General features: G+C 49.8%; 1 protein-coding gene across 8 annotated transcripts in view; it reads left to right on the top strand.

Moving 5' to 3' along the window:
- The window catches only part of Tln2 (talin 2), a 377,519-nt gene extending 363,719 nt beyond the window's left edge, over positions 1-13,800 (top strand). For 6 of the 8 annotated variants that reach the window (XM_063243367.1, XM_023562268.2, XM_063243366.1 and 3 more), the window contains 5 exons: positions 6,263-6,388; positions 8,496-8,558; positions 8,647-8,874; positions 11,508-11,633; positions 12,919-13,800. In XM_063243367.1, coding sequence (XP_063099437.1) covers positions 6,263-6,388; positions 8,496-8,558; positions 8,647-8,874; positions 11,508-11,633; positions 12,919-13,047 — 672 coding nt within the window. In that variant the 3' untranslated portion in view covers positions 13,048-13,800. The remainder of the gene's footprint in view (positions 1-6,262; positions 6,389-8,495; positions 8,559-8,646; positions 8,875-11,507; positions 11,634-12,918) is intronic. The other 2 variants (XM_063243368.1, XM_023562272.2) reach the window with 1 other exon arrangement.
- Positions 13,801-14,026: the final 226 nt, after the last annotated feature.

Below are 14,026 nucleotides of genomic sequence, written 5' to 3'. Positions count from 1 at the left end.
CCGACATGCTCTCATCCGGTCAGTGTGACGGGGCGACCAGATGCTTCTGTGTAGCATAATGTGGGCTTTGGTCCCGGGCCAGGAGACAGGAAGGTGTGGAAAGGAAGTGTGTGGAGAGCTGGGCTGCACACATTCCCAGGCGGCTGCCCTCCAGGGTAGACCAGGTGTCCTTGTCAGACACTTAGTGAGGGGGCGTGAGATTCAGCAGATTGACCTCTCAGGTCTGCAAAGAATTCCGTTATCTTTCTTTGCCCTTGCCACCTATAGACATTCAAGGCCCCCTCCTGACTTTCTGAAAGCACAACAAAATCTTTTAAGAATTTTTCCACGGTTAGAATTAGTGATTGTGAGAGCATTTCTGTAGTATTAATTTTCATTTGGGAAGTGAAAAGTAATAAAGTAGCAGACACCCCAGGACAGCCCTCTCGAGATTCCAGGCAGTCCACCGGGACCTCTTCCAGCAGACGCTGTATACGCACACCACATAGCACACAGACACAGGGCGCGTCTCTGCCTCACCCTCGGCAGACCCTGTAGGGGAGCAGGCCAGCTGTGCGGAGCCAGGCCTTTGGCAGTTAATAATCACCTCTTGTGAGAACCAGTAAGGTCCGTGGTCCTCCAGGCAGCTCACCTTGGATCCTGCAAAAGAGCGGCTGGTCTGGCTCTTGTGTAGTGTGATCAAGGCCTCCCAAGGTACCACTCAGTTCAGAACCAGAAGCTGCTGGTAGCCGAACTTGCCGCAGAAAAGGCAGAAACTTGGCCACCCGTTCAGCCCACAATGCGGGAGTTCCAGGCGTTGACCTTTTCTCCTCAAAGACATTTAAATTACATGCAGATGTTCCTACTTTTACAAGATAAGTGACATACAGTGCATTATGTATTGTTGCTGATGCAGTCTGTGTGGCCTTGTTTTTAACAGCCAGCATTCTGGAAGACTTTCAGTAACAGGGAGAAGCACAAAACCTAACAGAAAGTGGGTATCAGGAGCTGCTCTTTGGTCTTTGCAGAAGGCTCTGAGGAAAGAGAAGCGCTTGCACCTTCTTGCTGTCAGTGAGGCAGTTCTGCAACCCAGGCCTTCCCGGAGGGAGACAGAAGTCAGGGCTGAGACTCCTTCTGGTGCCTTTGCTTCCCTCACCTTCACTTTCATGGGCTTGGCGGAGGCCAGGTTGCAGGAGCAGAGAGATACCACAAAGGAGATGCCCTCCCAGTGCCCAGCACCTGCCAGGGACCATGGGGAACGGGTGATGGATGGGGGCAGTCAGCAAAGACAGCAGGGAGGAGAGTGGAAGAGAAAACAGTTCCTGTTGATACTGAGTCTGGTTGTTCATCATGCTGCTAGCAAAAGGCTGCTGAGCTGGTTCCTGGACCTAGGCTGTGCAGACCGGAAGTCACCTGTCTAACATTGCAGGTGGGGACCAGAGCCCATCTCCTGAGGGAGATGCAGGACAAAGTATCTGTCTATCCTATGATCCCCTGACACTTCCTGTATCCTTGATCTGCGTTTTTATTTGTAATTCAGTCGTGAGCAGAAATGGCAAGCAGAATCTTGATTGAAACCAAGTGTGTAGGGTTGGGCGTGTGGCTTGGTGGCAGGGCACTTGCCTAGAGCTATGAGTATCACTGAGGCTGACAGATAAACCAGCTAGCTCAAAAGGGAAATTTTAAAACCCAAGAAGCCATTTTTAAAAACCACATACAAAAAAAGTGTAATTATAGAGACAATCATGAAGTGAATTACTAATCGTCTTGAGCATCTACAGTGAGTCAGGCGTGCTTTAAATATACAAGGCATTTTCTTCTAACGACCACATCACATGGGTAGGAGGGAATGAAAAAGAATGAGTCACTGCAATGATTATGTTCTCTGAGTCCCCAAAAGGCCAAAAACCAAATTAAAAATGAGAAGCAGCCTCCCTCTAGCCCCGCCTGACTGCTTCCCCTCTCCAACTCCAGTGAGACCTCTGGCTCCTGAAACTTGAGAACGAAGTGGGGGTTGGGGGATGGGGGCCTCATATACTCTCCTGAGCTGGGGAAGCAGCTGGAAGGGATCCAGCCCAAAATGTAGCCTTTCCCAAGCAGAACTTTTTCAAAGAGTTCTGCCAGGCAGAGGATCAATGAGCAGGAAAACCACCAACCAGAGGGGCACGCAATCCTTGCTGGAAGCTATACAAAAGTCCATGTGAGGAGAGGTCCATCCTAGGCAAGGATCTACTGGGCAGGCCAGGGAAGACTGTGGCAAAGACCTGGTGGCCACCCTGCCAGGAGGCCTTGAGGGACTGAGAGATGCAGCTGCAGCTGATGCCATCACCTGGCAGAGTAGGTGCTTCCTGGATCTGTTAACCCTTTCCCTAATGCTGTTTTGGGATGGAAGCACATTTCTTGATAAAATGCTGGGTGTCTACATTTGTGCGTCCCTGACTAAATGTCACACCCCAGGAGCTGCTGGTTAAGGGATTTGAGGGACATATGCAGTGACCAGCCCATGCCCTGACACCAGCCAGGAGCCTGCTGGTCACACACTGTCTGTGCGCCAGGACACTGTCCGACACACAGGAATGGACACCCGGGAATGGACAGTAAACAGTACAGGGGCTCACTCTGGTCTGTCTCCTCCTCCTACCATGTACCTGTCCCTAGTCCCATGCCGGAAGTTAGGAGACTACTTTTGAGTTGATGCATTCATTCAACAAATATTTGTCACATAGGTTTTTCTGGCTGAGGCTTTGTGGGAGAGAAACATCTGTGTGCCCTGGAGCGCATTGAGCTAACTGGTTTTTGTTCTGCTCATCTGACTGGCATTGCTCACAAAGTAGTCCACAGCCACCTCTCTAGAAACAAAAGATTTCTGGGCTTTGTTCAACCCCAGCCAAGCAGCATGTATATCTTCAGCAGACGCTGAGGCGATTCTCCAGCAAGAGGTGCATTCAGCCCGAATTGGCATCCAATTGGCATCAGCTTCGCTTGATGCCACTAGTTACAAAGATACATGAATGGCCTGCTATGTAGGATCAGTCATAGTCTTTAAAAAATTACTGTAGTGATCTAAATAATTTTTATATGATCGCCTTCTTGGGAGAAGACATTGTCTTCAGCCTTCCATAAGCCAGAGAAGCAAATCTGACTGCCCTGCCCTGGTTCATGAAATACCTCAGCTGCTAAGGAGAGAGACCAGTCAGCTCTCCAGGGCCCAGACAGAGCGAGAGCGCAGAGAGGGACCCAGAGCTGGTGAGTTGTGGCCCCTGATCTGATCTGCAGTCCCCCTGCGATCCGCCCATCGCCCGGATCCAGCGAGAGTTGTTCTCTTAACACCACCTGCATTTTAAGAATGGTGCTTTCATGTAGGAAAAGCCCTTGGAAGCCCAACCCTCTCCTCTTTTCGCAATGCAATGAAGCAAATGTCCTTCTTCCCATCCCACGGCTTTCATCCTCCCCCCAGATTCAATCTCAGACTGGTAGGAGTGGGAAGTCACAGGACACTGGCTGGGCACTCAGCTTTTCACCAGCTCTACGGGGCTTTGGGAGATCCTGTTTTCCCTTAGGCTGGAAGATGCCTGGGATGAGGAAACTTGACCGCTTCTGTAGCTATGGCAGGAGAAGTAGACGCAGTGGGCATTTCATCCTAACAGTGACCCTGGCATAGAGAAGGACAGGGTCTAGCAGGCAAGCTGTAGGGCTCATAGTGGGACCCTGTACACAGCAGCATATAAACTTCTAACCTCTGAACCTGCTGTCTCCACAGTCGACTTTCTGAAGCCTTTGTCGAGAGCCTCTAGGACTTTCTGATCAGAGCTATTATCTCCTGGAGATAAAACTTTGTGCTGTCTGCTTTAAAGCATTGAGGTACTAGGGGGGAAAAAGTAGGAATCTGTCAAAGAACTTCACAACAGTTGCCAATGCCAGAAAAAATCTATGGGTGTCCAAAATATTTCCAAGCTGCATATCTATTTTAAACATGTATTTTACAAAGGAAAAAAAAATTCTCCAGGCAGCAGAAAACGTGGGAGAAGGTCTTTGGATCAGTGATGTGAGATGATTGTCTCAGATCTATCCCTGCTAAGGCTTGGCATATAATTTTAGGAAATTTCATGGATCTTGGAATTTGGGGAGCTGGACGTCTGGTAGCAGTGCATTTGGTGTTAGATGCTGGATTTAGGCTTGGAGCCCAAGCCACAGCTGAGGCCCCCTGAGGCAGGAGTCTGGGAGACTGCAAAAGCAACTGTGGCAGAGACCCCTTTGCACTCAGAAACTCTGCAGTATCTCTGCCAACTTAATCCTTTTGCAGAGTAAACGTCTAGAAAATCTCTTTATTGCAAGGGTATTAACTACACACCTGCATACACACACACCAAACCTTTGGTGAATAATGTTTTTAAATTTCTCACAGCAAAAGACAGAATGCCATTTTTCAGAGTACTCCCCTGCCTCAAATATGCCTATCCATCCTTCGTGCCACTTCCTGAAGCAGCTGCAGATGTCTTCGGTCTTGTTTTTATGAGGTACAACCAAAAAAACCAGTGAAAGCTGCTGCCAAGTACTGTCCAGCAGAAAGGCAGGCCCCTAAAAGGAGGCTTCCATTGCGTCAGCTTCCACCTTACCCCTGGGTCTGGCGCTGTGGAACTTCCTGCTCTTCCCCAAAGTCAACATGGCCATAACCTTGTGAGTCAGCTCGGGACGATCACAGCAGTAGAACTAAAGACACTTATGAAAAAGTCTTCCAGACCTGCTTCAGAAAGTGGCAAGAACGTTGGGATAAGTACATGCAGGGAAAGGGGGAGTTTTTGAGGAGGACGATGGCAATGTGACCTTGTCACTGTCACTTTACAGTTTATTAAATATTCATCACGGCTTTCAGAGGTAGCTGTTAAGCATCAGAGCCCAGAAAAGAATTGTGTCTATCCTGTGTGATGTTTCCAAGGGGCCCCTAGCAGGCTGGCTTTGAACCCCTGGCTCTGAGTCATTTCTCACTGCTATTCTCCAAGTGGCTCATGCTAGTAAAAGCTCCTTATTTTAAAATCAGGCTTTTATTTCATTTCCAACTTATATTCTTCACACTGCCACATGACCTTTGGCCCAAGGTTTCATTCCCAGAAATGAGTTTTCTCAATATAAAAATAATATTCAGTACAGTTTTCTTTCTTTCTTTTTCTTTCTTTTCTTCCATTCCTGTTTTTTGTGAGAATTACATAGGTCAGTGTGACAGAGATGCCTAGCACATAGTATGCACTCTCAGTGCGATAGTATCATACAACATTGTGAATATACTTTAGGTCACTGATTCATATGCTCTAAAAAATAAATTTTATTCTATGTATATTTTATCATGCAAGCAAAAAGTATTGCTGTGTATCATCATTTTCTCTAAATGCCTAAAAGCTAAGAGCCACATCTTCGGTATTCTGTGAGCGAAAACCATATAATCAAAGTGACTTACAGTCATAAAATGTTAACTCAGGAGACCTCGGAGATTATTTGGCCTGACCCAGCCCCCTGGGGTGCTCCTTTCCACCCCGCCTGGGACATGGTCTTGACCCTCTCCCCACTTCCCCAAACCTGCTTCCCGGCCTCCTGTTGATTCAGCAGCAGGAGCTCCCTGGTGGTGAATTTAGGCAGCAGGCACATGGCGGTGTCCAGCGCTCTTCCGAAGGTGGGGCTGCAGCACAGTGTCCAGTGACCGGACAGCTCCATTTTGATGTCATGCCACCTTGTTTGTGTACCACCGGGCTGTCCATGGTTGCTACATGACACTCTGTGTGCTCAGCCACAGAAATGCAAATGCTATTTTGTTTCTAGCTTTGCCCAAGAAAAATAAGACTTTTCAGAACTAATAACCATCTTTCCCTTCTTGACCTTTTTTTTTTTTTAAATTTTGGCAGAATATGCTACCACTCCTATTTTTAAATTTTTGCTTATCAATTATCTGATGCTGCTGGAACCCTTTAAATAGATCTTTATTTGTGGTGAACTTAGGTCTCTTAAAAGGTTCTAGCCTGGAAAAAAACAGTCCTTTTAACATTTCCCGACTGGAAACCTATGTAGGACATCTCCGGTCTCCGCTAATGCCTTTTACCTTCTAGAGTGGGTGGAGGGGTGGCAGCAGGTGGGGGGTGTCCTGACCCCTCAGGCCTTTCCACTTGCTGGTGTCCTTTGTCAACCAAAATCACTAGGCAGATGAAGACCCGGGTGACAGAGCAGTAAGGAGTTTGGCAGGAAGAGCCCTGTGTGGGTCCGAATTGCACATGACAGGATTTTCTTTCGATTCTAGCAAGCGGATGAGACACTAGATTTTGAAGAACAAATCTTGGAAGCTGCTAAGTCCATCGCTGCTGCCACGAGTGCCCTGGTCAAATCTGCCTCGGCAGCCCAGAGGGAGCTGGTAGCCCAAGGAAAGGTGAGTACACCTGGGCAGGTGGGCGTGGAGTGCTGCCACAGGGAGCGCACCCCAGGAAGCAGGCAGAAGCTGGCCTGCCCAAAGAGTGTGTGCTGGGCTGCCTCCCTGCGTGCCAGCCTTTGCCCCAACCGCAGAGACTCCATTTGCTTAGACTCAGCCCTAACTAAATAAAACGTTTGGTTTCTGGGCCTCTCATCTGTTTCTTGTTAAAGAATGCGCCCCACTGCAGGCAGCGATCAGGGCCTGAACAAGACACTTAGATTCCCATCGCACATTAGGCTATATAAAGATAGACGCTGACATAGTTTCCTGGTGAACAGTCCGATAAGCACCAGAGTCATGGGCCTTTTAATACTGCTCTGCAGCTCCAAATGGCCCCACTGGGTCCAGCTGAATGCTGTCTACCTTGACAGCACTTTGCCAAGCCCATTGGGCAGAAGATTGCTTCAGTCTCCTCTCACCCGTCTTGTCTGCATTAGCATAAAAGCGTAGCTGTTTTCTAGGGTTCCAGAGATGAATGGTACATTGGAGTCATTCTGCACGTGGAAGTATTCCGGTTTGTCACATGCCGGGTGTCCCGTTTCTCCCCTGCATTGTGAGGCCATGTTATCCAAGCTGTGTCTGCGTGTCTCACACATGGAGACACCTCAGGAACCTTGTGGGGCTGGGCGATTTGGTCACTGTCATTGTCAATCGCACCTGTTGGACATTAACAGGCCTTTGTCGTCTACAGAGAGGGGATTGTGTCTGTAGTCCAGACAAGAAGTTACGGTAGACCACAGGCTGTGTATCTTCCCCCAAAAGCCTACTGCAGACGTAGCTCATCTTAGTCCAGCCCCCGTGCCTGGACTAGAGCATATGAATTAGAGCATATGAATCTCCTAAGCCGTGGTGTGGTGGTGTCTCAGCACCCACCATCCTGTTTTCTCTCCCCTCCTGCTGGTGCTCACCTATCTCTGCTTCCTGTTAACCCCTTGTAGATCTGCAGGGTCCTGCTTTTGTCATGCGTACTTTTCAAGTTGTTGACTGGTCATTGTATGAAGACTGTGAATCAATCACTGAACTGAAACTCTGCCTAAATACCAACTTATTTCCTTATTAAGAAAAGGCTGACTATTGGCTGGGATTTAGTTCGGCGGCATAAGCGCCTGCCTGACAAGTACAAGGTCATTAGTCTGATCCCTGCAACCAAAAAAAGAAAGAAAGAAAGAAAGAAAGAAAGAAAGAAAGAAAGAAAGAAAGAAAGAAAGCTATGTGTTGGTTGCATTGTTAGACACCAGAGAATCTGCTGGTAGCTGACCATGGCAGGTTTCCTATCCTCTGAGAAACCCATGCATTCAATTTTTTTAGACATTGAGGAAGGAACTTCCGCTGACCTTTGGTTATATGCTGGACCTTGGGGTCTTACGTGACATCTAGCAGGGACCTGTAGCAGAGATCAGAGACTTCTCCTCCCACCTGGCAGACTCTACCCACAAGCTCAAAGGCGATTCCTCCCATTGCCACACAGCACGCTCTAGGCCTGGAGGGGAACTGACTTGATGCCATGATTTCTATGTAGAAACGGTGACTCCTCCTACTTCTGGTCTCATTTTCTCTCTCTCTCTGGCTAAATGATGTGTGTTGCCATGAGACAAAGGTCTACTTCCAGTTGTGCAGAGGGAAGTGCACTCCCTCCTATAAAATACCTGCCAGAAGTTCCCAGTACAGGACTCACTCTGGGTCCGTTTTCTGGAGAAGCCTGAGTTTTCCCTCAGTGGTTGGGTTAGACTTGTAGGCTCCTTTGTTTGCACTGGGCAAAAATGGCAGAGGGAGGAAACACGGGAAGGTGACCCCAAAGCATCATTCCCAGGCCATGTCTCCAAGTCGTGGTGCCTGGCCACCCCATGGGGGCCACTCCAGGCATCCCTTCTGCTTTGGGATATGCAATATGTGTCACTATGGCCAGGTCCCTATGAGAGAAAGGGATACCTGGTCTCAGGCCAGTGCCATTGTGAGATTACACAGCGGCTGCTGCAGGTTTGGTGCCAGAGTATGGGAGGGCATGTGGGTCTGCGGCCACCTCGGCCTGCCAGTGATCGATACAACTTGCTACTCCTCTGTCCAGGTAGGCTCCATCCCTGCCAATGCCGCGGATGACGGACAGTGGTCACAGGGGCTGATTTCTGCCGTAAGTCACCTTCTCCTTCCTTTTTTGCTTTGGACATTCCTTGAGGGCGGTTTGGACCCTGGGTCACCTCTCTGTTGACTGTCCTCAGGCCCGGATGGTGGCGGCTGCGACCAGCAGTCTCTGTGAGGCCGCCAATGCCTCTGTCCAGGGCCACGCCAGTGAGGAGAAGCTCATCTCATCCGCCAAGCAGGTCGCTGCTTCCACGGCTCAGCTGCTTGTGGCCTGCAAGGTGAAAGCTGACCAGGACTCAGAGGCCATGAGGCGGCTACAGGTAATGGTCACTGATGCTGGTGGGAAAATACTCCTGTTGGAGCGGGTAAGTGTCGCCAAAGGGGAAAGGCTTACTTCCTTGGCATGACCCACCGGCCTTCCATCAGCCAGCTCTGTCCACCGTCCAGCGTCATCTTCTGCCTGTCGCCTCATGTGTCTCCCATCTGCTGCCCACCAGACTCCCATGTCCACCCGCCCTGCTGGGCCTGCACCTTGGGGCCCAGCCTCCTCCCCACAAGTCCACCCTAGCCAGTTCCTGCTCTTCCTTGGGACTTCCTCAGAGTCCCCTCTCGTGGGACACCCTTCCTGACTGCTGGAGCCTGTTCACTCAGTGCCTTCCCTGTCCTGGCAGATTAGCTTCCCATCATTGCCACCACTGTTTATCTTATGTCTGTCTGTGACAAGACTATGAGCATCTTAGGTCCCACATGTGTGTCTGGGCATCTCTCCTACCTACCACAGTGCCTGGAGCAGACGGCTCTGGTCATTGCGGCCCCAGAAAGGAGGGAAAGCACAGAGTAGGTGTAATCCACCCCCGAGGTTCCCCAGAGCCAGAAGCCACATCTATGAACTTGGCCATCAGTGTGGTACAGTTTTCTGATCATTTTAATTAGACAAATATTTTAGGCATTTCTGATCATTTTAATTAGACAAATATTTTAGCATCATGAAGGAAATGTCTGAATGAAGAACTGACAGGGCCCCCGCATCTTCCCGCATCCAGTGTTTCATTGTTTTCTGTTGTGGCTGTAATCTCTCTATGAGGCGATTTTGTCTGGTTGGAATCATAGCAAGATGCATCCAGCTTTCTTTTCATGTAATGTGTTAATCATTTTTTTCCTTAAAGACAAGGCTCTGTCCTTCCTGAGTCTCGTTTTTAACGATTGCATGGTATTACATCAAACGATTGTGCTAGAATCTGCCTGTGCTTCAAGCATTTTGTTTGTTTCCAAGTTTCTGAAATTTTATTTCTGTGTTATAATGAAAATCATTTATATTGCTAAAAATAATGTTTATGTAGGTCAGTGATGGCAAACCTTTCCGAGCTTTCAGTGATAACAAACAGCCCACTGTGGCTCCTGTGCCCTAAGTTCGCCACCCCTGATAGAGGTCATGAGTAAAGTCATAAAGGGCATAAATGCTGAATCAGTTCTCCCAGAACTCTGCCTTGACTTTGAAACCCCAGAATACATTTCTACCCTGCGGGGTCTCTCTGACCTACCTCTTTACCTTTATTTGGTACCTACGGTAAACCTGGGGGGAAATTGAGGAGCTTCTTGTCTGTGAATAGATGATTCCTGAGCTGGGAACACACATGTAAAGAAAGGGGCCCGAGTTAAGAGAGTCCTGGGTCTTAACCTCTGTTGTGGATCAAGTGCACAATCTTAAATCACCCAGAGCTTCTGAAACAGCAGTCACGACCTTCCCTGGCAGAGTGGAGTAGAGAGCTCCATGAGGAATTTTCCAAAGGTCACACCAGTGAGCAGACACACAAGTGGTTTCAGAAGGGCCTGATAGTGTACACAGGTGTAACACAATGCCTGCCGTGCTTATCACCACTAACACCATGGGAGTGTGGCTGAGTCCTTTTTTTTGTTTTTTGTCTTTTTCCTTTTTATCAGTACCAGGGATCGAACTCACAACTGCCTGCTTGCAAGGCAGGTGCTTATGCCGCTGAGCTAAATCTCCAGCCCAGCTGAGTCCTTTTGCATTACTCTGGAGTTCTCCAGAGCCAGGCAGACCTCGTGTCGGGTCTTAACTGTATAACTTAGGAGCCGCAGGTCTTACTCAAGTTCCTTAACCTTAGTCTCCACATCAGAAAAGTGGGCTCGTGACTTCTGAGTGCATAGAGCCAAGTGGAGAGCCAGCACATGACAATCCCTTACCACTTTTTAGTTGACTTCCTTCTCCCTTCTTGTGTGAGCCTTTGCAGTCCTCAGTGATCATCTTACATCACCAAGCAGATGGGCCAGTTAACTTTGAGAAGAACTTTTACATTTTTCCTGGTTAACCCTCAAGCACAAACCCTCGATTTGGAGGGTAGCTGGCTGGGAAAGGATATAGCACATGAATGAAGCTTTGACCACCGTTAGGAGAAAATTCCCAACCTTAGCTGGAAGAGAACAAGTCCCAGGGCCATCTGAATGGGACTCCTTTGCGTGTGCCGTGAGACCCCTTCATTCCCTCAGGACACTTCCAGTGACTGCTAACTCTGGGTGGCCATTGCACCAAGGGCAGGGTGCAAAGATTCAAGTTACTGCCCCTGTCCCCAGGTCACCACTGACAGGAGAGAGACAAGCAACCCCAAGTACATTAAGGGCTACAGAGAAGCCTGCACCGAGCTCTCAGGAGCACGTTAGGGTAGCGTGTGGGCAGGGCCAGGGCAGAACGGGAGAAGCGATGTCCCAGCCAAGTCCTGGAGTGTGTGCTGAGTTTGGGGTAGGAGGTTCTAGACCGGGGAAGCAGCTCCTGAGGACTAAGCTGTGCTAGGTTGGTGCCCTTGTTGCCAGGATTGGTGGATGGACAGAGCGGTGGAGACCAAATGGCTAGCGAGAACGTCTGTGTTACCATTGGTTAGGAAGTACATTCATGGTCTCACGAACTGTGCCTGTATGTCTGCTCTTGCCAGCCCCGAATGCCATCTCTAATGATGTGATGTGTGTCTTCTCCTCACTCCAGGCAGCAGGAAATGCTGTGAAAAGAGCCTCAGACAATCTTGTTCGTGCAGCCCAGAAGGCCGCATTTGGCAAAATGGATGATGATGATGTTGTGGTGAAAACTAAGTTTGTGGGGGGCATCGCTCAGGTGAGTGACGGAATCTGGAATTGCATCTGCTCCCGGGCAAGTGCGGTATTCTGACAGGCACACAAGATGGCAGGGACATAAGATGGAAACGCACTTCTCCCTTAGGTAACTGTCCAGGTGTAAGCAGAATAGGAAGGTTGTGGTGCTCTCTTCCTGTCACAGACCCGGCTCCAGGTGCCTTATTACTCCATGAGTTCTGAGATGTGGCCCTTGGCCACTTGGTCCAAGTTGCTTCATTTATCATTTTCCGTCTTGTCAGGAAGAGGAGAGGGTAGGGAGGGCATGACCCTGAAGTTGCATACATCACTCCCTCTTGAGTCCTATTGGCCAACACTCAGTCACATGATCCATATAGCTGCACAGGAGGCTGGGAAATGTACTGTTCTTTTCTGAGTAGTCATAAGACACTAAAAATCAGGGGTTCTAGTGTAAGAAAAGAGAGGAACAGATTGTAGGACACTCTCTCTCCCAGAGCTAAGAATCCATAGGACTGGCTTGTGGTCTCATGCATGGGAGGAAGGCAGAAACTCCAGGAAACTGGTCTCACAGTCATTGATGTATGTTAATGCAAATTCATGATGTGAGACTGTTTCTCCCATCAGCACCAGGAACACTGAAGTTCCTCATTCCCCTGCTTTCCTTCATGTCTTCCCCAGGCTGCTCCCAGGGTTTGCCTGTGTGGATGCATTGTTACCAAAATGCTAGTGGGGAGGACAGGAGATACCGGTATCAGGACAGAATCCAGGACCTGGCACTTGCCGGACAAGTGCTGTACCACTGAGCAGTATCCCCAGGTCTTGTGGCATTTTATATAAAGGAATTGAGCACCCTCAGATTCTGGTGTCCACAAGAGGGAGTGTCCTGGAACCAGTCACCCATACCAAGGGCTACTAGATGCAGAAGTCATCCAGGGGTTGAGGGCACCAGCATTTGCTTCCGGCACACCTTCCGGCCAGGGCCACCTTCACATAGATGCCCCCCACCTCTCAGCTTCCAGCTCCTTACTGAGAAATAGGACGCCCAATAGGATGTCTCCAGGAAGGCGATGGACAGTTTAGGATGAACAGCCTGGTGGGCAAGAGGATGCAGTAGATGGCCACTGTTAAATCAGTGCCTAGAAGTCAGCTTGTTTTCTTGGGATGGCTCGGTCACTGGTCTCAAAACCCAACCTCTGGCAGAGCCCGGTCTCTTAGGCTGAAGACTCTGTCACTGGGGCACTGCTGTAACTCAGAGCAGAGGACAGTGTCTTAGCGTCAGGTCATCCAGATTGCTCCTTTCCTTCTAGATCATCGCTGCCCAGGAGGAAATGCTCAAGAAAGAGCGGGAACTGGAAGAAGCGAGGAAAAAGCTGGCCCAGATCCGCCAGCAACAGTACAAATTCCTGCCCACCGAGCTACGGGAAGATGAGGGCTAAGGTCAGGTCGGGACAGCAGGCCCCAGGAGACGGCCCTGCTGGAACTGGACAGCATCCCTGAGAGCGGGCACTTTCCCTTGAGCTGCCTGGCCCCCCTGGGGCCAGCCCAGAGCCCGCGAACCCCGAGCCTCCGTCTCACTCCTCTGTCCTGTCAGCACCGGCTGCATGATCGTCATGTCACACGGTACAGTGTCCCTCCAGCTCCGCTGCCGCCTCCCCCCATGCCTCACTGAATCTCAGGAGAGAGGGGCGCACATCTCACGGACTGTTACTGAAAAACAGAAGTCAGTATTACGTCGCTCTCAGGCACTGTGCTGCTTCCGTCAGTCCTTCTGTGGGCCCACACAGGGCCTCTGTGAAATCGTCCTGCAAAGCGGAAAAGGCTCGGGAGAAGTCACTGATGTCATAGTTCCGCATGGATACTCTCCTCCCTCTCGGGAGGACAGAAGCTGGAGTTGGACACGATTAAGAAAAACCAGAATCGTAAACCCAGGTGGACTCTGGGGATGACCCGGGTCCCCCCTCTTGTGTCTCCAGCACTGGCTCCGCTGTGGGGCAAAGAATCCCTGCTCCTGTTTGCACGCTTTCTTGCCTCCGTGTGTAAGCTCCTTGTACAATCAAGACCCATCTTGTATTCCGTGGCCCAGAATACCAAATGGTTATTTTTTCCCCTCCATAATCCAAAGGACAGAGCCGTGGGAGGCCATCAGGGTGTGGTGGGCAGGGGCTGGAATAAAACACATGGGCTCCTTACTACGCAGAGGCTGTTTCAGTTCGTACAGGCTCCCACGTACAGACCCATGTCCCCAGTCTCCGTGTCCCCCGTCCCTGTCCACAGTCAGGTGGGGCTTCAGCGAGAAAGAGGCAGCCTCACCTTCCAGGACAACACTGCATCCACTGCTCTTGAGTGAGTCAGAACTCGAGATGGGAAGGTGTCTCTGTAGAAATGTCCCTGTGCCCCCACTGTTCTGTGCAGTGA

The sequence above is a fragment of the Cavia porcellus genome, unplaced genomic scaffold, assembly GCF_034190915.1.
Source record: "Cavia porcellus strain 051 isolate PalLab524CR breed Dunkin Hartley unplaced genomic scaffold, mCavPor4.1 scaffold_38, whole genome shotgun sequence".
Classification (NCBI taxonomy): domain Eukaryota; kingdom Metazoa; phylum Chordata; class Mammalia; order Rodentia; family Caviidae; genus Cavia; species Cavia porcellus.
Note: the sequence above shows the minus strand (reverse complement) of the source record. Positions and strands in the feature narration are given on the sequence as shown.